The 24,960-nt window shown below is 49.5% G+C and overlaps 1 protein-coding gene across 2 annotated transcripts in view; it reads left to right on the top strand.

Moving 5' to 3' along the window:
* The first annotated feature begins 1,317 nt into the window (after positions 1 to 1,317).
* Positions 1,318 to 24,960, top strand: part of sparta (spartin a) — a 29,086-nt gene continuing 5,443 nt past the window's right edge. Inside the window, exons 1-11 of one of the 2 annotated variants that reach the window (XM_031808727.1) lie at positions 1,318 to 1,499; positions 2,831 to 3,688; positions 10,938 to 11,132; positions 15,710 to 15,860; positions 15,936 to 16,130; positions 16,269 to 16,427; positions 16,614 to 16,704; positions 19,690 to 21,390; positions 23,594 to 23,677; positions 24,265 to 24,375; positions 24,494 to 24,534. In XM_031808727.1, coding sequence (XP_031664587.1) covers positions 2,852 to 3,688; positions 10,938 to 11,132; positions 15,710 to 15,860; positions 15,936 to 16,130; positions 16,269 to 16,427; positions 16,614 to 16,704; positions 19,690 to 19,942 — 1,881 coding nt within the window. In that variant the 5' untranslated portion in view covers positions 1,318 to 1,499; positions 2,831 to 2,851 and the 3' untranslated portion in view covers positions 19,943 to 21,390; positions 23,594 to 23,677; positions 24,265 to 24,375; positions 24,494 to 24,534. Of the gene's footprint in view, positions 1,500 to 2,830; positions 3,689 to 10,937; positions 11,133 to 15,709; positions 15,861 to 15,935; positions 16,131 to 16,268; positions 16,428 to 16,613; positions 16,705 to 18,325; positions 18,957 to 19,689; positions 21,391 to 23,593; positions 23,678 to 24,264; positions 24,376 to 24,493; positions 24,535 to 24,960 lie in introns of those variants that run through there. The other variant, XM_020465716.2, reaches the window with a different exon arrangement.

Raw genomic sequence — 24,960 nt, 5'->3', positions numbered from 1 at the left:
ACATCAGCCCTGGTCTATCTCACCACACTGTAGCCTAAACATCAGCCCTGGTCTGTCTCACCACACTGTAGCCTAAACATCAGCCCTGGTCTGTCTCACCACACTGTAGCCTAAACATCAGCCCTGGTCTATCTCACCACACTGTAGCCTAAACATCAGCCCTGGTCTGTCTCACCACACTGTAGCCTAAACATCAGCCCTGCTCTATCTCACCACACTGTAGCCTAAACATCAGCCCTGGTCTATCTCACCACACTGTAGCCTAAACATCAGCCCTGGTCTATCTCACCACACTGTAGCCTAAACATCTTCCCTGGTCTGTCTCACCACACTGTAGCCTAAAACATCAGCCCTGGTCTAATACTCCACACTGTAGCCTAAACATCAGCCCTGGTCTATCTCACCACACTGTAGCCTAAACATCTTCCCTGGTCTGTCTCACCACACTGTAGCCTAAAACATCAGCCCTGGTCTAATACTCCACACTGTAGCCTAAACATCAGCCCTGGTCTATCTCACCACACTGTAGCCTAAACATCTTCCCTGGTCTGTCTCACCACACTGTAGCCTAAACATCAGCCCTGGTCTAATAGTCCACACTGCAGTTACTGCTAACATTTTCTCCTGAACACAATAGAGGCAGGGTACTTGTCTACATGATTAAGCATGTATTTAATGTGGCAATAAATGACATTAACTCATTTTGGACCAAATGAGCAGTTACTGTCTTTTTGCTTGGTACGGCAGAGCAGCCTTCTAGTGTCAATAAGACACATATGCTGACTTTTTAATGTAGGCTATATAGAGACAACACTAATTATTGGTCATGGAGAAGTCATGAAATTCCATCTGCCAAAATGTCTATGAACCCTTAACAGGTAATAATCGCATGCCTCTATAGCATAATGTCATTTGGGAATTTGTGTGTGAATACAGTCTACTGGGCGTTTTTCATCCCATGTCAAGCATTAGTGTTAGACAGGAGTGTGGTTAAGGTCAGGGTTAAGGTTAGGGTTAAGTTTTAAATCAGATTTGAAGAAGATACTAGGCTACTCTGGGGCGCCAGGGTAGCCTAGTTGTTAGAGTGTTGGACTAGTAACCGGAAGGTTGCAAGTTCAAACCCCGAGCTGACAAGGTACAAATGTTGTTCTGCCCCTGAAAAGGCAGTTAACCCACTATTCCTAGGCTGTCATTGAAAATAAGAATTTGTTCTTAACTGACTTGCCTGGTTAAATAAAGGTACAAATAAAATAAATAGGCGGGGTTTATGACTTTGTGGCTGTGGTAACTAGTGACGACCCCACAACCTGTCACCGTTTCGAGAATGTCAGATTTGCGTATGTTTGGGGACAGCGAGACACAGCAGGATAAGCGCACGTTGATCCGAGAAAGAAAAACGTATTTTTGATAAATGGCTACAATGTTACTTCTCATTAACTAACATTGTCGTCTTATTTCCATTTCTGGAGTAGTTTGAAATCACGGGTTTGCCGCTAAAGGTAGGTTTATTTGGGGTTCGGTTTGTGTTCGACTGTCCGTAAAGTTGAGTAGTTATGTAGACAACAGTAGCCTACTCTGTCGTTATTTGAAAACTGAATTTTTTGTTGTTGTCAAAATGACAAGAACTAGTCTACATAACTATTCAAAGAGTTTTCATTATTGTTGAAAGAAACATCACGCTTTACAATACATCTGTTGAATGTTGTCATACAGGTGGAACCAGCCAGACAAACCCCCTAAAAGCATAGCTGAGAGATTTGGAGGAAAAAGCTGTCACGATTACTTCCTAAAAAAATTTAAACTGTAATGTCTAGTTATAATAACTAATAAAGTGTTGCATGTGTTGGATTGTTTTTATTTTAATATCAAATTAGAGATTTGAATATTGTGTCGTCTTAATAGCACCTAATGTCATTCTCTTTGTGAGTGTATTTGACAACTGGTTACACTAACATGGTCCCAGAGCATTTCGTATTATTTTGTATGTAAAACCCGATACACACCATTTAGAATGATATGTTGAGTTCCATATGGTACAGTAGGTATTCATTTGTGGATGTCCATCACCCATTTCGTATGATATGTTACAAATTACAATTCGTATTAAATGTCCAGAATTTGTGAAACGTACAATATGTTACGAATTCTAGCTAGGTGGCTAACGTTAGCCAGGCTAGGGGTTAAGTTTTCGATTTAGGTTAAAGGTTTAGGGGAAGGGTTAACTAAAATGGTTTAGGTTAGGGCAAGGGTTAACTAACGTGCAAAGTAGCTAAAAAGTAGTAAATCGTTGAAAAGTTGCTAAAGTTGTCCGTAATGACATTCTGACTCGCAACCTTTGGCTTGCTAGACGTTTGCATTATATGCCCACCCATTTACCCCCACAAACCACCCTATTTTAATTGTTGCCTTAATAAGTAACCATCTGTCTTGTGTAACCAAACGTAACATATCATGCTAAATTGAGTGTTCCGGATTTACTTTCACTATGCTATGTCTAGTCTATGAGACCAGTCTGGTTTCACAGAGATACAAAACAGTAATAATGACAATTGGCCTTCTTATTGATTTCCTTCTCTTCCCTTCCCCTCTTCTCTCCTCTATCCCCCTCTTCTCTCCCCTTCTAATTTCCCCCTCTCCATCCTCCCGTCCTTCGCCCTCATCTCACCAACTCTTCTCTTTTTTTCTCTTTTTTTCTCCTCTTTTCTCACATTGCGCTGTCTTCCCTCCCATGTTTCTCCTCTCATCCCTGTCTCATCCTTTTCTCCTCCCTCTCATTTCCCCTCTTTCCCTCTCTTCCTCTCCTCATCCCCCTCTCCTTTCCTCTGTCTAGATCTCCAGCCTGCAGTAAGACATGTCGTTTGCAGAGTCAGCAGAGTTGCTGCTGATAAGGGACCAGTATGACCGTGCGTTGGAGTGTCTGACCAGGGGCCTGGCGGCTGACCAGGCAGGGCAGGGGCCCCAGGCCCTGGAGCTGTACAGGAGGGGCCGGCAGCACCTAACCCTGGGCCTGGAGGTCCCTACCAGGGGGCCACAGAACCAGGGAGCCCCATGGGACACGGCCAGGCAGTTGCAGCAGAAGATGAGGGAGACTCTAACTAACATCAGCACCCGACTAGCAAACATGGAGACAGCAGGGGTGGGGACGGCGGGCCAGGGAGGCCCAGCGTTGGTGGATCTAGTGGATCTCTCTTCCCAGTGCCTCTACCCCACCCTGGGGCCATTGGTGCCCCCTATGCCGCTGCCTGGTTCCTCCAACCCCCTCCCCCATCTCTACCCCACACTGCCACCCGGGGCTACCCCAACAGACAGCCTCTCTGCCGGGGCTACAGGCATCACCATGGCCCCCTCCCTGCCCATCCTCCCTGCCCTGCCCCTGGGGCTCCCAGGAGAGCAGCCCCCAGCCTACACCCCCCAGCCCACCGACGGGCACCACAGCCTGGCTTATAGCCCAACCGGAGGAGGGGGTCTGGGGCTGGGGGGGCAGATGGTGGGGGGACCTCCACAGCCCGAGGGAGGGGTAGGGGGGGACGGAGAGGAGCTTTTGTTCCTCCCTCGGGGGGTGCAGATGTTTTTCGTGTCGTCGGATGGCCAGGTGAGCGCCCCATCGTACCCCGGTTATCTACGCATCATCAGGTTCAGCAGCCAGCTCAAAGACATGGCCAACGGAGGAGCATCAGCCTTCCTACACGTGAGGAAACCACTGGGGTGTGTGTGTGTGTGTGTATGAGAGAGAGGGTGAGGGTGGGTGTTGGCTTGTGTGTGCGTGTGTTTAAAATACCAACAGAAAATAGTATATCGTCTCCAACACACCTATCGTATTACCAGGTATATGGAGAGTAACTGCATAATGAATTGAAAAGAAACTCCTGTTTGTAGAAGAGCAGTAGAGAAAATGGTTGAGGGTGACTGTGGTTGTGGCAGCTTGAGGTAGTTTCATCTAACTGTTTTAGGCTGGTCGGGGTTGTCTGGATTCAGTCTTGTTCAGGGTTGTTTTCATTAGGCACCCAATGGTCTGAAACATCACATTTGTACGTTTTCAAACAGTTTTGGTACGTTGTGCCCTACTGAATATGCCGCAGATCTCTATCTCCAGATAAGATCTGTTGTTTACAGATTAAGTTGTTTACCCTTGTCTCAGAACAAGCACCATCATAGACCATATCTTATACCAGATGAGTGAGACTAACCGAAGTGTAGCCATATCTCTTAGTTCAGGATTAGTGAGACGAATGGCAGATGCCGTAGATTGATATTGTGTCAACCCAGTGCTCAAGCATTTCACAGACAGACAGACAGACACGTGGGATGGTCTACCATAGTTGTATTGTCATGTGTTGTTTTACAAGCTATAGCAGTATAGCACCCCAGGAGCAAATGAGTGATAAGGGCCTTGCTCAAGGGCACGTCAACATATTCTCCACCTTGTCAACTTGGTTATTAGAACCAGTGACCTTTCAGTTACTGGGCCAACCCTCTAACCGCTAGGCAACCTGCCGTCCATTTCTCTTTGTTTGGTGTTGCTATGACAATGAAGAATTCCCAGACCTAAATGGAATTCTAGAATTCTCTCCCAGTGGTGAGGTCACAATGCATGCATCTCCTCCATTAGGCAGATGAGAGGAGGATGGTGGGAGGTTCTGCTGAATGAGAAGTTTTTCTAGTCCTGATGATGGTGAGGTTCCACTCGTGGAACCAATTACACAGTAAAAACAATTGACCGCTAAATCCGGAGAAATTACGGACCTTGTAAAAAAAACTGTTGGTCACTAAATCTGGTTACAAGGACCACGTAAAAACATACAGTACCAGTCCAAATTTTGGACACACCCACTCAAGGGTTTTTCTTTATTTTTTACTATTTTCTACATTGCAGAATAATGGTGAAGACATCAAAACGATGAAATAACACAAAAAAGTGTTAAACAAATCAAAATATATTTTATATTCTTCAAAGTAGCCACCCTTTGCCTTGGTGACAGCTTTGCACACTCTTGGCATTCTCTCAACCAGCTTCATGAGGAAGTTACCTGGAATTGTGAGTGTTACACTCTCACCTGGAGTTCCCACATATGCTGAGCACTTGTTGGCTGCTTTTCCTTCACTCTGCGGTCCAACTCACTCTAAACCATCTCAATTGGGTTGAGGTTGGGTGATTGTAGAGGCCAGGTCATCTGATGCAGCACTCCATCTCTCTCCTTCCTGGTCAAATAGCCCTTGCCCAGCCTGGAGGTGTGTTTTGTGTCCTTGTCCTGTTGAAAAACAAATTATAGTCCCATTAAGCGCAAGCCAGATGGGATGGCGTATCGCTGCAGAATGCATCACTGACAGTGTCACTAGCAAAGCACCATCACACCTCCTCCTCCATGCTTCACGGTGGGAACCACACTTGCAGAGATCATCCGTTTACCCACATCGCATCTCACAAAGACACGGCAGTTGGATCCAAAAATCTCAAATTTGGACTCATCAGACCAAAGGACAGATTTCCACCTGTCAAATGTCCATCGCTCGTGTTTCTTGGCCCAAGCAAGTCTCTTCTTCTTATTAGTGTCCTTTTGGTAGTTTTTTTTTTTGCAGCAATTTGACCATGAAGGCCTGATTCATACAGTCTCCTCTGAACAGTTGATGTTGAGATGTCTGTTACTTGAACTCTGTGAAGCATTTATTTGGGCCTCAATATCTGTGGCTGGTAACTCTAATGAACTTATCCTCTGCAGCAGAGGTAACTCTGGGTCTTCCTTTCCTGTGGCGGTCCTCATGAGAGCCAGTTTCATCATTAGCGCTTGATGGTTTTTGCGACTGCACTTGAAGAAACTTTCAAAGTTCTTGCAATTGTTCCGTTTTGACTGACCTTTATGTCTTAAAGTAATGATGGACTGTCGTTCCGCTTTGCTTATTTGAACTTTACTTGCCATAATATGGACTTGGTATTTCACCAAATAGGGCTATCTTCTGTATACCACCCCTACCTTGTCACAACACAACTGATTGGCTCAAACACATTAAGAATGAAAGAAATTCCACAAATAAAATTTTAACAAGGCACACCTGTTAATTGAAATGCATTCCACATGAAGCTGGTTGAGAGAATTCCAAGAGTGTGCAAAGCTGTCATCAAGGCAAAGGGTGGCTACTCTGAATGAGTTGTTTAATACTTATTTGTTTCTTTGTTTCTTCTTTTTTGGTTACTACATGATTCCATATGTGTTATTTCATATTTTTGATGTCTTCGCTATTATTCTACAATGTAGAAAATAGTACAAATAAAGAAAAACCCTTAAATGAGTAGGTGTGTCCAGACTTTGGACTGGTACAGTATGTGTACATGAATAAATGGCAATTACACTTACAACATGTCTATAAAGGGCTATAAACACAGCATCAATATAAACATAAACTTAAACATTCACTTCTTGGAGAGAGAAACTAATTACTTGGATTGACAAAGGGTCAAGATTTATGGCACCACCTCTCTCTCTCTCTCTCTCTCTCTCTCTCCAGTGTTGTGTAAGAATCTGCCAGGCTGAGACCTTATCAGATTTGCCCTGGTGCCACGAGGTCGTAAATTACTCTGCGTATGAACAAGCTCCAAGAGCAGGCTGGGATGGTCTCTGGGATGGTCTCTGGGATGACTCTGGGATGGTCTCTAGGATGACTCTGGGATGGTCTCTAGGATGACTCTGGGATGGTCTCTAGGATGACTCTGCGATGGTCTCTGGGATGACTGGGATGACTTTGGGATGGTCTCTGGGATGACTGGGATGGTCTCTGGGATGGTCTCTGGGATGATCTCTGGGAGGACTCTGGGATGATCTCTGGGATGATCTCTGGGATGGTCTCTGGGATGGTCTCTGGGATGGTCTCTGGGAGGACTCTGGGATGGTCTCTGGGATGATCTCTGGGAGGACTCTGGGGATGGTCTCTGGGGATGATCTCTGGGAGGACTCTGGGATGATCTCTGGGATGGTCTCTGGGATGGACTCTGGGATGGTCTCTGGGAGGTCTCTGGGATGGTCTCTAGGATGACTTTGGGATGGTCTCTGGGATGACTCTGGGATGGTCTCTAGGATGACTCTGCAATGGTCTCCAGGATGACTCTGCGATGGTCTCTGGGATGACTGGGATGACTTTGGGATGGTCTCTGGGATGGTCTAAATTACTCTGCGTATGAACAAGCTCCAAGAGCAGGCTGGGATGGTCTCTGGGATGGTCTCTGGGATGACTCTGGGATGGTCTCTAGGATGACTCTGGGATGGTCTCTAGGATGACTCTGGGATGGTCTCTAGGATGACTCTGCGATGGTCTCTGGGATGACTTTGGGATGGTCTCTGGGATGACTGGGATGGTCTCTGGGATGGTCTCTGGGATGATCTCTGGGAGGACTCTGGGATGATCTCTGGGATGATCTCTGGGATGGTCTCTGGGATGGTCTCTGGGATGGTCTCTGGGAGGACTCTGGGATGGTCTCTGGGATGATCTCTGGGAGGACTCTGGGGATGGTCTCTGGGGATGATCTCTGGGAGGACTCTGGGATGGTCTCTGGGATGGACTCTGGGATGGTCTCTGGGAGGTCTCTGGGATGGTCTCTAGGATGACTTTGGGATGGTCTCTGGGATGACTCTGGGATGGTCTCTAGGATGACTCTGCAATGGTCTCTAGGATGACTCTGCGATGGTCTCTGGGATGACTGGGATGACTTTGGGATGGTCTCTGGGATGGTCTAAATTACTCTGCGTATGAACAAGCTCCAAGAGCAGGCTGGGATGGTCTCTGGGATGGTCTCTGGGATGACTCTGGGGTGGTCTCTAGGATGACTCTGCGATGGTCTCTGGGATGACTGGGATGACTTTGGGATGGTCTCTGGGATGGTCTTTGGGATGGTCTCTGGGATGGTCTCTGGGAGGATTCTGGGATGATCTCTGGGATGGTCTCTGGGATGGTCTCTGGGAGGACTCTGGGATGGTCTCTGGGAGGTCTCTGGGATGGACTCTGGGATGGTCTCTGGGATGACTGGGATGGTCTCTGGGATGATCTCTGGGAGGACTCTGGGATGGTCTCTGGGATGACTTTGGGATGGTCTCTGGGATGACTGGGATGATCTCTGGGATGGTCTCTGGGATGGTCTCTGGGATGGTCTCTGGGATGATCTCTGGGAGGACTCTGGGATGGACTCTGGGATGGTCTCTGGGATGGTCTCTGGGATGATCTCTGGGAGGACTCTGGGATGGTCTCTGGGGATGGTCTCTGGGGATGGTCTCTGGGATGATCTCTGGGATGATCTCTGGGATGGTCTCTGGGATGGTCTCTGGGATGGTCTCTGGGAGGACTCTGGGATGGTCTCTGGGAGGACTCTGGGATGGTCTCTGGGATGGTCTCTGGGATGGTCTCTGGGATGGTCTCTGGGAGGACTCTGGGAGGACTCTGGGAGGACTCTGGGATGGTCTCTGGGATGGTCTCTGGATTAGAAGCTCGCCCATGGCACCGCAATAAAACACCTTTTAATAAAGTGCCACTATGGAAAATGCTGTGGTATCGTGTGCATGCAAAATACTATATTTACCAATACAACAATTTTCAAACCACTTCTGCAAAACTACTTGTGAAACCAATGCAATAATAGCACTTATGGCAGTACGGAATAATACTACATACGATAAACAATAGGATTGGCATCTCTAACAGTTTAAAATAATAGTAACAGCCACGCAATAGAATATATGGCTGAAACTTGAAGTAATTAGTGGTTATTACACAGCATGTAACCCCCCCCTTCATGTGAAAGCCCCCCCCCCCTTCATGTGAAAGCCCCCCCCCCCTTCATGTGAAAGCCCCCCCCCCTTCATGTGAAAGCCCCCCCCCCCTTCATGTGAAAGCCCCCCCCCTTCATGTGAAAGCCCCCCCCCTTCATGTGAAAGCCCCCCCCCTTCATGTGAAAGCCCCCCCCCCCTTCATGTGAAAGCCCCCCCCCCTTCATGTGAAAGCCCCCCCCCCCCTTCATGTGAAAGCCCCCCCCCCCTTCATGTGAAAGCCCCCCCCCCCTTCATGTGAAAGCCCCCCCCCCTTCATGTGAAAGCCCCCCCCCCCTTCATGTGAAAGCCCCCCCCCCTTCATGTGAAAGCCCCCCCCCCCTTCATGTGAAAGCCCCCCCCCCCCTTCATGTGAAAGCCCCCCCCCCCTTCATGTGAAAGCCCCCCCCCCTTCATGTGAAAGCCCCCCCCAGGGGGCCCTACCAGGGAACAGTGGGTTAAACTGCCTTGTTCAAGGGAACAGTGGGTTAAACTGCCTTGTTCAGGGGAACAGTGGGTTAAACTGCCTTGTTCAGGGGAACAGTGGGTTACCTGCCTTGTTCAGGGGAACAGTGGGTTAACTGCCTTGTTCAGGGGAACAGTGGGTTAACTGCCTTGTTCAGGGGAACAGTGGGTTAACTGCCTTGTTCAGGGGAACAGTGGGTTAAACTGCCTTGTTCAGGGGAACAGTGGGTTACCTGCCTTGTTCAGGGGAACAGTGGGTTAACTGCCTTGTTCAGGGGAACAGTGGGTTAACTGCCTTGTTCAGGGGAACAGTGGGTTAACTGCCTTGTTCAGGGGAACAGTGGGTTAACTGCCTTGTTCAGGGGAACAGTGGGTTAAACTGCCTTGTTCAGGGGAACAGTGGGTTAACTGCCTTGTTCAGGGGAACAGTGGGTTAACTGCCTTGTTCAGGGGAACAGTGGGTTAACTGCCTTGTTCAGGGGAACAGTGGGTTAACTGCCTTGTTCAGGGGAACAGTGGGTTAACTGCCTTGTTCAGGGGAACAGTGGGTTAACTGCCTTGTTCAGGGGAACAGTGGGTTAACTGCCTTGTTCAGGGGAACAGTGGGTTAACTGCCTTGTTCAGGGGAACAGTGGGTTAACTGCCTTGTTCAGGGGAACAGTGGGTTAACTGCCTTGTTCAGGGGAACAGTGGGTTAACTGCCTTGTTCAGGGGAACAGTGGGTTAACTGCCTTGTTCAGGGGAACAGTGGGTTAACTGCCTTGTTCAGGGGAACAGTGGGTTAACTGCCTTGTTCAGGGGAACAGTGGGTTAACTGCCTTGTTCAGGGGCACAGTGGGTTAACTGCCTTGTTCAGAACGACAGATTTGATCTTGCAACCTTTCGGTTATTAGTCCACCGCTCGAACCCTTATGTAGGGAATAGGGTGCCATTTGGTGATGTGATCTAGTCAGACGTGTTAAACCCAGGCATGTGTGTTGACTGGCCTGTGGTGTCTCACTCTAACCCTGTTGTGTTCTGGGTAGCTCAGTGTCCCAGCAGTACAATAGGGGCCAGTTAACAGATGACTCTGCTGTTCTGTTGTGTTGCAGGCTGTGGTAATGTACCATGGATAGGGTCTGAACGAACAAATAGCAGTTTCCCAGCCCTGACGATGCCAACTGCCAACCAGTGATATAGTCTACGTCCTGTATGTCGCACATGTTGTTGTTTTGGTTGTACCCTGACGAGGGTCACACTGAATACCTCTGGCATACACACTGTAATCCTAGTAACCCCAGTACTCCTTCCTAACGTGTGTGTGTGTGTGTGTGTGTTTTTATTTAAATGTATTTATTTTCACCTTTCTTTAACCAGGTAGGCTAGTTGAGAACAAGTTCTCATTTACAACTGCGACCTGGCCAAGATAAAGCAAAGCAGTGCGACACAAACAACAACAGAGTTACACATGGAGTAAAAACAAACATACAGTCAATAACACAATAGAAAAATCTGTATACAGTGTGTGCAAAGGAGGTAAAGGCAATAAATAGGCCGTGGTGGCGAAGAAATTACAATTTAGCAATTAAACACTGGAGTGATAGATGTGCAGATGAGGATGTGTGTGTGTGTTGCAGGTGTCTGACTGGTTGTACCCTCTGACGCCAGACACCCTGTGCTCCTTCCTAACGTGTGTGTGTGTTGCAGGTGTGTGACTGGCTGTACCCCCTGACTCCAGACACCCCAGTGCTTCTGTCTACCTCTGGGATCTTTATGTTTCCTGACACCATGGCGGGGATACCCGGGTCCTACGTAGGGGTTGTGCTGTCCTCTGAACTGCCTGCAGCAGACAGACATGCCTTTCAGGACCTCCTCTCACAACTCACTGAGCTACGGGTACAGGTGAGGTTATACACACACAGTAACACACACAGTTACACACACTCACAGCCAGCTCCTAGCTTGTCAGTGATCCACCAGTAGCAGTAACAGTAAATCATACTGTACTACAACAGTGTTCTACTGGGGAGGACTAGAGCTGACTGAACTACAACAGTGTTCTACTGGGGAGGACTAGAGCTGACTGACTGAACTACAACAGTGTTCTACTGGGGAGGACTAGAGCTGACTGACTGAACTACAACAGTGTTCTACTGGGGAGGACTAGAGCTGACTGACTGAACTACAACAGTGTTCTACTGGGGAGGACTAGAGCTGACTGAACTACAACAGTGTTCTACTGGGGAGGACTAGAGCTAACTGAACTACAACAGTGTTCTACTGGGGCGGACTAGAGCTGACTGAACTACAACAGTGTTCTACTGGGGAGGACTAGAGCTGACTGACTGAACTACAACAGTGTTGTACTGGGGAGGACTAGAGCTGACTGACTGAACTACAACAGTGTTTTCACTGGGGAGGACTAGAGCTGACTGACTGAACTACAACAGTGTTGTACTGGGGAGGACTAGAGCTGACTGACTGAACTACAACAGTGTTGTACTGGGGAGGACTAGAGCTGACTGACTGAACTACAACAGTGTTGTACTGGGGCGGACTAGAGCTGACTGAACTACAACAGTGTTGTACTGGGGCGGACTAGAGCTGACTGACTGAACTACAACAGTGTTCTACTGGGGAGGACTAGAGCTGACTGACTGAACTACAACAGTGTTGTACTGGGGAGGACTAGAGCTGACTGACTGAACTACAACAGTGTTGTACTGGGGAGGACTAGAGCTGACTGACTGAACTACAACAGTGTTGTACTGGGGAGGACTAGAGCTGACTGAACTACAACAGTGTTGTACTGGGGAGGACTAGAGCTGACTGAACTACAACAGTGTTCTACTGGGGAGGACTAAAGCTGACTGACTGAACTACAACAGTGTTCTACTGGGGAGGACTAGAGCTGACTGAACTACAACAGTGTTCTACTGGGGCGGACTAGAGCTGACTGAACTACAACAGTGTTGTACTGGGGAGGACTAGAGCTGACTGAACTACAACAGTGTTCTACTGGGGAGGACTAGAGCTGACTGACTGAACTACAACAGTGTTCTACTGGGGAGGACTAGAGCTGACTGACTGGAATCTGTGGGGTCAATGTCCTCAATGTCCCCATACAAATTTTTAAAAGGCTGCAATTCAAAGGAAATCCACCACATTAGCAATGCTTATGAAGTGTCTTTGTTCACAAGTTACTGTGTAGTCACATACACACGCACCAGTTTTTACATATATATTTTTAAGTAACTAAAACCAATGAAATGTTTTAAGTCAACATAAAACGTAGCTAACTATTGCAGGCCCCACTGTGTTCTTAGGAAACATATTTCTCTTGTTTCTGTCTCACCACTCATCACCGAATGCTTGTTGTTGTGTTGTGGGTGGAAACACACTGGTCCTCCTGTAGTCTACTACAGCTCACAGGAATGTGTCCAGGCTGGCGTGGGGTTGGAATGGGCTGGCGTGGGGTTGGAATGGGCTGGCGTGGGGTTGGAATGGGCTGGAGTGGGGTTGGAATGGGCTGGAGTGGGGTTGGAATGGGCTGGGCTGGAATGGGCTGGAGTGGGGTTGGAATGGGCTGGGCTGGAATGGGCTGGAGTGGGGTTGGAATGGGCTGGAGTGGGGTTGGAATGGGCTGGAGTGGGGTTGGAATGGGCTGGAGTGGGGTTGGAATGGACAGGGGTGGAGTGGGGTTGGAATGGGCTGGGCTGGAATGGGCTGGAGTGGGGTTGGAATGGGCTGGGCTGGAATGGGCTGGAGTGGGGTTGGAATGGGCTGGGCTGGAATGGGCTGGAGTGGGGTTGGAATGGGCTGGAGTGGGGTTGGAATGGGCTGGAGTGGGGTTGGAATGGGCTGGAGTGGGGTTGGAATGGACTGGAGTGGGGTTGGAATGGGCTGGGCTGGAATGGGCTGGAGTGGGGTTGGAATGGGCTGGGCTGGAATGGGCTGGAGTGGGGTTGGAATGGGCTGGGCTGGAATGGGCTGGAGTGGGGTTGGAATGGGCTGGAGTGGGGTTGGAATGGGCTGGAATGGGCTGGAGTGGGGTTGGAATGGGCTGGAGTGGGGTTGGAATGGGCTGGAGTGGGGTTGGAATGGGCTGGAGTGGGGTTGGAATGGGCTGGAGTGGGGTTGGAATGGGCTGGGGTGGAGTGGGGTTGGAATGGGCTGGAGTGGGGTTGGAATGGACTGGGGTGGAGTGGGGTTGGAATGGGCTGGGGTGAAGTGAGGTTGGAATGGGCTGGGGTGGGGTTGGAATGGGCTGGGTTGGAGTGGGGTTGGAATGGACTGGGGTGGAGTGGGGGTGGGGTGGAGTGGGGTTGGAATGGGCTGGGGTGGAGTGGGGTTGGAATGGGCTGGGGTGGGGTGGAGTGGGGTTGGAATGGGCTGGAGTGGAGTGGGGTTGGAATGGGCTGGGCTGGGGTGGAGTGGGGTTGGAATGGGCTGGGCTGGGGTGGAGTGGGGTTGGAATGGGCTGGGGTGGAGTGGGGTTGGAATGGGCTGGGGTGGGGTGGAGTGGGGTTGGAATGGGCTGGAGTGGAGTGGGGTTGGAATGGGCTGGGCTGGGGTGGAGTGGGGTTGGAATGGGCTGGGCTGGGGTGGAGTGGGGTTGGAATGGGCTCGGCTGGGGTGGAGTGGGGTTGGAATGGGCTGGGGTGGAGTGGGGTTGGAATGGGCTCGGCTGGGGTGGAGTGGGGTTGGAATGGGCTGGGGTGGAGTGGGGTTGGAATGGACTGGGCTGGAGTGGGGTTGGAATGGACTGGGGTGGAGTGGGGTTGGAATGGGCTGGAGTGGGGTTGGAATGGGCTGGGGTGAAGTGAGGTTGGAATGGGCTGGGGTGGGGTTGGAATGGGGTTGGAATGGGCTGGGTTGGAGTGGGGTTGGAATGGACTGGGGTGGAGTGGGGTTGGAATGGGCTGGAGTGGGGTTGGAATGGACTGGGGTGGAGTGGGGTTGGAATGGGCTGGGGTGAAGTGAGGTTGGAATGGGCTGGGGTGGGGTTGGAATGGGCTGGGTTGGAGTGGGGTTGGAATGGACTGGGGTGGAGTGGGGGTGGGGTGGAGTGGGGTTGGAATGGGCTGGGGTGGAGTGGGTTTGGAATGGGCTGGGGTGGAGTGGGGTTGGAATGGGCTGGGGTGGAGTGGGGTTGGAATGGGCTCGGCTGGGGTGGAGTGGGGTTGGAATGGGCTGGGGTGGGGTGGAGTGGGGTTGGAAGGGCTGGGGTGGAGTGGGGTTGGAATGGGCTGGGCTGGGGTGGAGTGGGGTTGGAATGGGCTGGGCTGGGGTGGAGTGGGGTTGGAATGGGCTGGGGTGGAGTGGGGTTGGAATGGGCTCGGCTGGGGTGGAGTGGGGTTGGAATGGGCTGGGGTGGGGCGGAGTGGGGTTGGAATGGGCTGGAGTGGGGTTGGAATGGACTGGGGTGGAGTGGGGTTGGAATGGGCTGGAGTGGTGTTGGAATGGGCTGGGGTGAAGTGAGGTTGGAATGGGCTGGGGTGGGGTTGGAATGGGCTGGGTTGGAGTGGGGTTGGAATGGACTGGGGTGGAGTGGGGTTGGGGTGGAGTGGGGTTGGAATGGGCTGGGGTGGAGTGGGGTTGGAATGGGCTCGGGTGGGGTGGAGTGGGGTTGGAATGGGCTGGGGTGGAGTGGGGTTGGAATGGGCTGGGGTGGAGTGGGGTTGGAATGGGCTCGGCTGGGGTGGAGTGGGGTTGGAATGGGCTGGAGTGGGGTTGGAATGGGCTGGAGTGGGGTTGGAATGGGCTGGGCTGGGGTGGAGTGGGGTTGGAATGGGCTCTGCTGGGGTGGAGTGGGGTTGGAATGGGCTGGGGTGGAGTGGAGTTGGAATGGGCTCGGCTGGGGTGGAGTGGGGATGGAATGGGCTCGGCTGGGGTGGAGTGGGGTTGGAATGGGGTGGAGTGGGGTTGGAATGGGCTGGGCTGGAGTGGGGGTGGGGTTGGAATGGGCTGGGCTGGAGTGGGGTTGGAATGGGGTGGGGTGGGCTTGGAATGGGGTGGGCTGGGGTGGAGTGGGGTTGGAATGGGCTCGGCTGGGGTGGAGTGGGGTTGGAATGGGCTCGGCTGGGGTGGAGTGGGGTTGGAATGGGCTGGGGTTGGAATGGGCTGGGCTGGGGTGGGGTTGGAATGGGCTGGGGTGGGGTTGGAATGGGCTGGGCTGGGGTGGAGTGGGGTTGGAATGGGGTGGAGTGGGGTTGGAATGGGCTGGGCTGGAGTGGGGGTGGGGTTGGAATGGGCTGGGCTGGAGTGGGGTTGGAATGGGGTGGGGTGGGCTGGGGTGGAATGGGCTGGGCTGGAGTGGGGTTGGAATGGGAATGGCCTGGGAACTCCTAGATCAGCACTTCTCTGAGATGCTTTATGGACTCCGGCCCAGGTCAGGTGGGTTCTGTGATCAGGACAAACTTCTGCTCTACATACTAAAAGTTGATATCTATTCCATGACCTCATTTCCTGTCTGTTAGGCTCCAGAGGAGGGGGCAGGGTCAGAGATCATGAACCTGAGTGAGAAGGTTCCCATTGGTCCCCCTGTGGAGGGGGCGGGAGCAGGGACAGGGGAGGAAGAACTCCCCCTACCTGAATGGAGCGAGAAGATGTCCCAAGGCATCCTGGCAGGTAGGGGTGTCTGTGTGTGTGGGTGTGTATGTATTTGAACATGCAGTCTGTCTGTACATCCCACCCTCCCTGCAGGTGCATCGTGGCTGAGTAAAGGGTTTGTGCGTGGAGCGGAGGCCACAGGTAAGGCCATCCAGAAAGGAGCGTCTAAGCTGAGAGAACACATCACCCCAGAGAACGTCCCGGCTGAGGTCAGCCCTGGTGTTACCAAGGGCCTGCACCACGCAAAACAGGCCACCGGGGGTGCTGTTCGCGTCAGTCAGTTCCTGGGTAAGGATATGGAGGAGGGTACAAAACAAACATGATATCTCTATGCGATGGAGGTAGCATATAAAGATCACCAAAACGTGTGTGTGTGTGTGTGTGTACACTAACACTCTTGTAAACTTGTGTTTTGTGTGTTTGCAGTGGACGGAGTGTGTACCGTAGTAGGCTGTGTGGGGGAGAAGCTAGCTCCGCATGTAAAGAAACATGGCAGTAAACTTATCCCTGAGTCCATGAAGAACACTAAAGATGGCCGCTCCAACCTGGATGGCGCTATGGTGGTGGCAGTCAGCAGCATAAAGGGTATGGAGAGAGAAAGACTCATAGTAGCGACCTCGATCCACACACAGAATATGTGGATTATCAGAGTATTTCTGAAAGTTATTTGAATGGTAGATATGCAGATTCTGTTAATAGGCCTAGCCACCTGTACTAGAATGACCTACCTGTCTGATAACCAAACTATTGTCCTGTGTATCTCTGTCTAAGGTCTCTCCGCTATGTGGACTGGTTTGGAAACTGGAGCGAAGAACATCGGCAAGAGTGTCACCTCTGAGACGGTCATGACCGTGAAGCATAAGTAAGTCCCTCTCTTTCCTCCCCCTTCTCCTCCCCCTTCTCCTCCCCTTTCCTCCTCCTTCTCCTCCCCCTTCCTCCTCCTTCTCCTCCCCCTTCCCCTTCCTCCTCCCCCTCCTCCCCCTTCTCCTCCCCCTTCCTCCTCCTCTTCTCCTCCCCCTTCTCCTCCCCCTTCTCCTTCTCCTCCCCCTTCCTCCTCCCCCTCCTCTTCCCCCTTCGCCTCCCCCTCCTCCTCCCCCTCCTCCTCCCCCTTCTCCTCCCCCTTCTCCTCCCCCTCCTCCTCCCCTCCTCCCCCCCTCCTCCCCCTTCTCCTCCTCCCCTTCCTCCACCCCCTTCTCCACCCCCTTCTCCCCCTTCTCCACCCCCTTCTCCTCCCCCTTCTCCTTCCCCTTCTCCTCCCCCTCCTCCCCTCTCCTCCCCCTTCTCCTCCCCCTTCTCCTCCCCCTTCTCTTCCCCCTTCTCCTCCCCCTTCTCCTCCCCCTTCTCTTCCCCCTTCTCTTCCCCCTTCTCTTCCCCTCCTACTTGCCCTCTCTTCTCCTCCTGTGATCTTCAATCACTCTATTTTAAGGGGCTATGCTTTCCTCTTCTCTTTGTTTCACCCCTTTCATCATGATCTTGGTGGGTCTGGGTACCAGCTAGTGTCTTCTTTAGCCCACTAGGTGCTGTCATGATCTTGGTGGGTCTGGGTACCGGCTAGTGTCTTCTTTAGCCCACTAGATGCTGTCATGATCTTGGTGGGTCTTGGTACCAGCTAGTGTCTTCTTTATCCCACTAGATGCTGTCATGATCTTGGTGGGTCTGGGTACCAGCTAGTGTCTTCTTTAGCCCACTAGGTGCTGTCATGATCTTGGTGGGTCTGGGTTCCAGCTAGTGTCTTCTTTATCCCACTAGATGCTGTCATGATCTTGGTGGGTCTGGGTACCAGCTAGTGTCTTCTTTAGCCCACTAGATGCTGTCATGATCTTGGTGGGTCTGGGTACCGGCTAGTGTCTTCTTTAGCCCACTAGGTGCTGTCATGATCTTAGTGGGTCTGGGTACCAGCTAGTGTCTTCTTTAGCCCACTAGGTGCTGTCATGATCTTGGTGGGTCTGGGTACCGGCTAGTGTCTTCTTTAGCCCACTAGGTGCTGTCATGATCTTGGTGGGTCTGGGTACTGGCTAGTGTCTTCTTTATCCCACTAGGTGCTGTCATGATCTTGGTGGGTCTGGGTACTGGCTAGTGTCTTCTTTATCCCACTAGATGCTGTCATGATCTTGGTGGGTCTGGGTACCGGCTAGTGTCTTCTTTAGCCCACTAGGTGCTGTCATGATCTTAGTGGGTCTGGGTACCAGCTAGTGTCTTCTTTATCCCACTAGGTGCTGTCATGATCTTGGTGGGTCTGGGTACCAGCTAGTGTCTTCTTTAGCCCACTAGGTGCTGTCATGATCTTGGTGGGTCTAGGTACCAGCTAGTGTCTTCTTTATCCCACTAGATGCTGTCTTTGACAAGGTAACAATGTCGTTTTGTTATTATAGGGAGAAACACACTGGCAGGATGAATTCTTGGAGCTTTGGGGAAATAATAGCTTTATTTCGTTCTTTCCACACCTTTCCTTCCCTCTCGCCCTTTATCTTCTTCTTTTCCAGATTTCGGGGTCTAGAAGGTCTTTTAGACAACCCCTCTAACTGACGGGGTGACTGAATGGTCGGGGAGTAAAGACGGAGACCTTTTGAATTGTAACCTTTTGACCTTTGTGACTGAATACTGACTGAATGCCTATGTGAATAACTCTGGTCTGGTCTGAGAACGACCCCTGATCCCTAGCCCCTGATCCCTAGCCCCTGATCCCTAGGCCCTGATCCCTAGCCCCTAGTCCATAAACCCTATTCATAGTCTTGTGTTGATCTAACCCAACATGGCTGCAGCAAATCCATTGAAAGGCTGGATGGTGGAAGGTGTAAACTATCCATCCTCATATTGCTCACCTGTCCTCAAGGCAATGGAAAGGATTATGGGTTGTTTTCAGACAGGGGTCCTGACAGGCCTGTGTGTCTGTGTCCACAGGGCAGCTAAATGCCTGTGTATATTGGGTGGTGGTGGTGACATTCTTATGTGAAGACTCTTTCCTGCTTTGTTACTAATAAACCTAATATGAAATAACGTCAGTGTCTCTCTCTGTCCTCACACATCTGTGTCCCATATGACAGACTATTCCTTATATAATGTACTACTGGTGACCAGGTCCCTTCCTCCCTCCCTATACCTCCCTCCCTCCCTACACCTTTCTCCCTCCCTACACCTTTCTCCCTCCCTACACCTCCCTCCCTACACCTTTCTCCCTCCCTACTCCTCTCTCCCTCCCTACTCCTCTCTCTCTCCCTACTCCTCTCTCTCTCCCTACTCCTCTCTCTCTCCCTACTCCTCTCTCTCTCCCTATTCCTCCCTGCCTTCTCCCTACTCCCTCTTCTCCCTCCCTACTCCTCTCTCTCTCTCCCTATTCCTCCCTGCCTTCTCCTTTCTCCCCTCCCTCCCTATTCCTCTCTCTCTCCCTACTCCTCTCTCCCTCCCTACTCCTCTCTCTCTCTCCCTATTCCTCCCTGCCTTCTCCCTACTCCTCTCTCTCTCCCTATTCCTCCCTGCCTTCTCCCTACTCCTTTCTTCCCTCCCCTCCCTCCCTACTCCTCTCTCTCTCTCCCTATTCCTCCCTGCCTTCTCCTTTCTCCCCTCCCTCCCTACTCCCTCTTCTCCCTCCCTACTCCCTCTCTCTCTCTCCCTATTCCTCCCTCCCTACTCCCTCTTCTCCCTCCCTACTCCTCTCTCCCCTCCTCATGCCTTCCACTAAACCCACCCACTTCTACCTCCCTCCCTACTCCTCTCTCCCTCCCTACTCCCTCTCTCCCTCCCTACTCCCTCTTCTTCCTCCCCTCCCTCCCTTCTCCCTCCCTATTCCTCTCTCCCCTCCTCATGCCTTCCACTAAACCCACCCACTTCTACTCATCCTATGATGAAGGTACGGTGATGACGTGAGCAAAGCCACGAACACGGGCATCCAATCAGTGATCAACGTGGGCGTGGCCGCGTTCAACGTGGACAACTTGGGTATCAAGGGTGTCCTGAAGACCGCCGGAAAACAGACCGCTAAAGCTGTGGTCAAAGAGCGAAACAATACCCCGCAGGTCGCAGTCGGAGACCACAACCACAACGGAGGACCAGAGGAGAAAGAGATGTGGGAGAGGAAGAAGGATGAGGAAGACAAGAAATAGATGTCATACTCATTTATGTGGCTCTTGTCTATTTGGCCCCTATACATTTTAGCCCCGATATCTTTAAGCTGTGTTCATAGGCCCCTATATCTTAAGAACCACTCTGTGTGCTAATAGGCCCCTATATCTTTTGGCCCCTCAGTGTGTCAATAGACCGTGATATATTTTATCCCCTCTCTGTGCTAATAGACTCATATCTTTTGGCCCTCTCTGTGTTCATAGGCCCCTATATCTTTTGGCCCTCTCTGTGTTCATAGGCCCCTATATCTTTTGGCCCCTCAGTGTGTCAATAGGCCGTGATATATTTTATCCCCTCTCTGTGCTAATAGACTCATATCTTTTGGCCCTCTCTGTGTTCATAGGCCCCTATATCTTTTGGCCCTCTCTGTGTACATAGGCCCTATATCTTTTGGCCCTCTCTGTGTTCATAGGCCCCTATATCTTTTGGCCCCTCAGTGTGTCAATAGGCCGTGATATATTTTATCCCCTCTCTGTGCTAATAGACTCATATCTTTTGGCCCTCTCTGTGTTCATAGGCCCCTATATCTTTTGGCCCTCTCTGTGTACATAGGCCCCTATATCTTTTGGCCCTCTCTGTGTTCATAGGCCCCTATATCTTTTGGCCCTCTCTGTGTTCATAGGCCCCTATATCTTTTGGCCCTCTCTGTGTTCATAGGCCCCTATATCTTTTGGCCCTCTCTGTGTTCATATATCTGAATGGGGTAAATACTGTACATGTAAGAATCATGGCTTTTCACTGCCTCCAGTTTGCAAAAAGGAGCTCGCATCATATTGTTTTAAAATCTATCCAGACCTTTCGCTGTAGGGTGAAGTTGCCCCTAAAAGCTGATCTTGGGTGCTGTTTTGTTCCATCTCACCTTACTGTATGTAGACTACTTAACTGTTCATTCCTCTGAATGTTGGAGCCATATTAAATGAAGGATATGTTTCATAGAATGTGTAATATATAACATATTTGTATCTGTGCCAAAATATACTGATATATCAATGACACTGTTGTTGATTTTCTCTGTGCTGTTTGTACTTAAACTGTCTATTTTATTATTCAGTCATTTGTTATGAAAGGATTTTCTGTCATGTTATTGTTGCTTCATGCCCTTTGATTGATTGTCAGATCAGATGGATCAGAAATAGAATCGATTCACAAATAATAATAATAATATTTCGTTTATTTGAACTGAAACGCATGTAAGAGCCGCATACAACAGTGCCGTCGTTTTTCAAAACGCAGGTGACGCGCTACTCCTTCAGATCCTCTGAAATCAACTTCCGACAACGTGCAGGACACGACTGTCTCCATTGGCAACGAGGAGAACAAACTTTTGAGTTGATGGCAACGTTGAGAAGAACATCATGGGAGATGCGGACTTCAGCAAATACGATTTAGCACGTTTACAGGACGAGTTGGCGCAGGAGAGAGAGATGAAGTAAGTGCAACGTGTATTGTAAGGGAATGTATTTATAGTGAAGGATACCTGAAGAAAATAGGACCTCTGAAATAGAAATGGATGGCCAACCATTCAGTAAAGTATATTTTTACCCGACCCTCCCTGAACGCTCACTCCCTTATACCCAAAATAATAATTTCAACAACGTCGCTAGCAGAGAACCCGCCTAGACTGCGGTCAAGTGAACCGACAATCACCAAATGCAGTTAAGCCATCCGCTCTTTAGTTTCCGCCTGAATATTTATGCGCGAATACACTACACGGTAATGCGTATTTTTCTGGAAACGGAGTCATATACACAGACGTTTTTAAATGTATTTTGTTTAAATCGACAAGTCATCTCTGTGCTCTTCCTCTACAGCTGACCAGGACGTCAGTAGGCCTGGTACACGTGTACAGATATTACATTTTTGGGGGGGAATTAGACAAATACATTTTATTTTCGTGAGGAAGCCTTTGACCCGCCTGCTGAAGTACCACCGTACACAGCACAGACATTGGTCAGGCAGCACAAATTAGCACGAGCAGGGCCGGGCCGGGGATCATGATTGGGAACGTCTATCCAATGCATTGTAGCCTAGTTTTATATACACCATCCCAGCAGCTCCAAAAATTGTAAAGAAAGTACATTTTCTTACAAATATAACTTTGCCCTGTCAATCAATCAATCAATCAAATGTATTTATAAAGCCCTTCATACATCAGCTGAAAACTCAAAGAGCTGTACAGAAACCCAGCCTAAAACCCCCAAACAGCAAGCAATGCTGGTGTAGAAGCACGGTGGCTAGCAAAACCCCCCTAGAAAGGCCAGAACCTAGTAAGAAACCTAGAGAGGAACCAGGCTCTCCGAGCATGCTCTTGGTATATCGTAGGCTTGCAGCCTATAGTATAGGTTAAGGATCATTCGATAGCGACTCCACAAGGCCGTACTTGATATTGCGCGCCCAGCAGAGAATCAGGGATGAGGGGCAGCATCGGGCACAAATCAAGATACAATAAAGCAACTAATTCTCAATGACTGAGCAATATGACATTTTATCGATTGTAAATTACATGACCCTCTCCTGGAATTAAACATCAACAAATACTAAACCCTCCCCATGACTGAAATTGAAAAAGCTCGACCCTCCCCCATTTTCCTCCGGGTCACACTTGTGTAAATTTGGTAGTTATACTATCACCAATCCACATGAAATGCCTGTCTGTCTGTCTCTCTGTCTCTGTCTCTGTCTCTCTGTCTCCCTCTGTCTCTGTCTGTCTCTCTCTCTGTCTCTGTCTCTCTCTGTCTCTGTCTCCCTCTGTCTCTCTCTCCTCTCTGTCTCTCTCTCTCTGTCTTTCTCTCTCTGTCTCTGTCTGTCTCTGTCTCCCCTCTCTCTCTCTCTGTCTCTGTCTCTGTCTGTCTCTGTCTCCCTCTGTCTCTCTCTCTGTCTCTCTCTCTCTCTCTGTCTCTCTCTCTCTCTCTGTCTCTCTCTCTCTCTCTCTCTCTCTGTCTCTCTCTGTCCTCTCTCTGCTCTCTGTCTCTATCTCTGTCTGTCTCTCTCTCTGTCTCTCTCTCTGTCTCTCTCTCTGTCTCTGTCTCTCTCTCTGTCTCTCTCTCTCTCTCGCTCTCCTCTCTCTCTCTCTGTTCTCTGTCTCTGTCTCTCTCTCTCTCTCTCTCTCTCTGTCTCTTCTCTCTGTCTTCTCTCTCTCTCTCTCTCTCCTCTCTGTCTCCTCTGTCTCTCTCTCTGTCTCTCTCTGTCTCTCTCTCTGTCTCTTCTCTGTCTCTCTCTCTGTCTCTCTCTCTCTCTGTCTCTCTCTCTCTCTTGTCTCTCTCTCTCTCTGTCTCCCTCTGTCTCTCTCTCTGTCTCTCTCTGTCTCTCTCTCTGTCTCTCTCTCTGTCTCTCTCTCTGTCTCTCCTCTCTGTCTCTCTCTCTGTCTCTCTCTCTGTCTCTCTCTCTCTCTCTCTCTCTCTCTGTCTCGGTCTCTCTCTCTGTCTCTCTCTCTCTCTCTCTCTCTCTCTGTCTCTCTCTCTGTCTCTCTCTGTCTCTCTCTCTGTCTCTCTCTCTCTCTCTCTCTGTCTCTCTCTCTCTCTCTCTCTGTCTCTCTCTCTGTCTCTCTCTCTGTCTCTCTCTCTGTCTCTCTCTCTGTCTCTCTCTCTGTCTCTCTCTCTGTCTCTCTCTCTCTCTCTCACTCCTGCCTATAGAGAGATGCTGCAGGAGTCTGTGTGTGATCTGGGGAGCACCATGACAGAGTTGGAGGAGAGACCTAAACAGTGTGAACCTTGAGGGTGAGTCTGTATGGTGTGTGTGAACAGGGAGAGTGAGTCTGTATGGTGTGTGTGGACAGGGAGGGTGAGTCTGTATGGTGTGTGTGAACTTTGAGGGTGAGTCTGTATGGTGTGTGTGTGAACTTTGAGGGTGAGTCTGTATGGTGTGTGTGAACTTTGAGGGTGAGTCTGTATGGTGTGTGTGTGAACTTTGAGGGTGAGTCTGTATGGTGTGTGTGTGAACTTTGAGGTTAACCAAAGGTTAACCAAACAGCTTATTTTCTTATCAATTTCTTTCTTTCTTTAAATGCAAATTTCCTGCAATTCTACACATTTATGTGTGTTCATATGATGTCAGGAGTCGAATCTCCGCCCCCAAAAATGTTTTGAGTTTTACTATTGACTGACCTAGTTGGTTAGTAGTGTTGCTATGGCAGCTGAAGCATGGCTCCATGTGAGAAGGTCACGTAGTTCAGTGAACTAATGGAATAAACACACAAGCCTGTTCACTTGATTAAATATGATGTAGCAACATATCACAGTATGTTACATTAAACATTGTGTAGTGTAAAGCATGTTGAGTGTGGGGATGTGTATCCTCTTGCCAGGTAATGAGTGGAAGACCCGGTATGACACGCAGGTGGAGCTGAACGGTCGGCTGAAACGTCAGATCACACTTGTTCACGAAAAAATGGAGGACCTGCGGAGAAACCCCATGGGTAATAGGAAGGACATGTTAAACACACACGCATACACACGCACACAAGGGAAATTATTTAGTGGATTTTTAGGGTGCTTTTGAGGTGACCCCCACATGCTTTCTATGTGTCTTTGCAGATCGATTAGCCTCGATACGATCCTATTATGAGGTCCCATTGGTGAGTTCTTACATATATTGGACTATTTTATGGTATATTATATACTGTATATTATAGATATTATATTATATACTGTATATTATAGGTATTATATACTGTATATTATAGATATTATATTATATACTGCATATTATTGATATATTATATGCTGCATATTATAGATATTATAATATATACTGCATATTATAATATCATTTTATATACTGTATATTATAGATATTGTATTATATACTGTATATTATAGATATTATATTATATACTGTATATTATAGATATTATATTATATACTGAGTAATATAGATATTATATTATAGATATTATATTATATACTGCATATTAGATATTATATACTGTATATTATAGATATTATACTATATACTGCATATCAATCTACCCACAATTCTCCATAATGACAAAGCAAAACAT

This window comes from Oncorhynchus kisutch, linkage group LG29, assembly GCF_002021735.2.
Source record: "Oncorhynchus kisutch isolate 150728-3 linkage group LG29, Okis_V2, whole genome shotgun sequence".
Classification (NCBI taxonomy): domain Eukaryota; kingdom Metazoa; phylum Chordata; class Actinopteri; order Salmoniformes; family Salmonidae; genus Oncorhynchus; species Oncorhynchus kisutch.
Note: the sequence above shows the minus strand (reverse complement) of the source record. Positions and strands in the feature narration are given on the sequence as shown.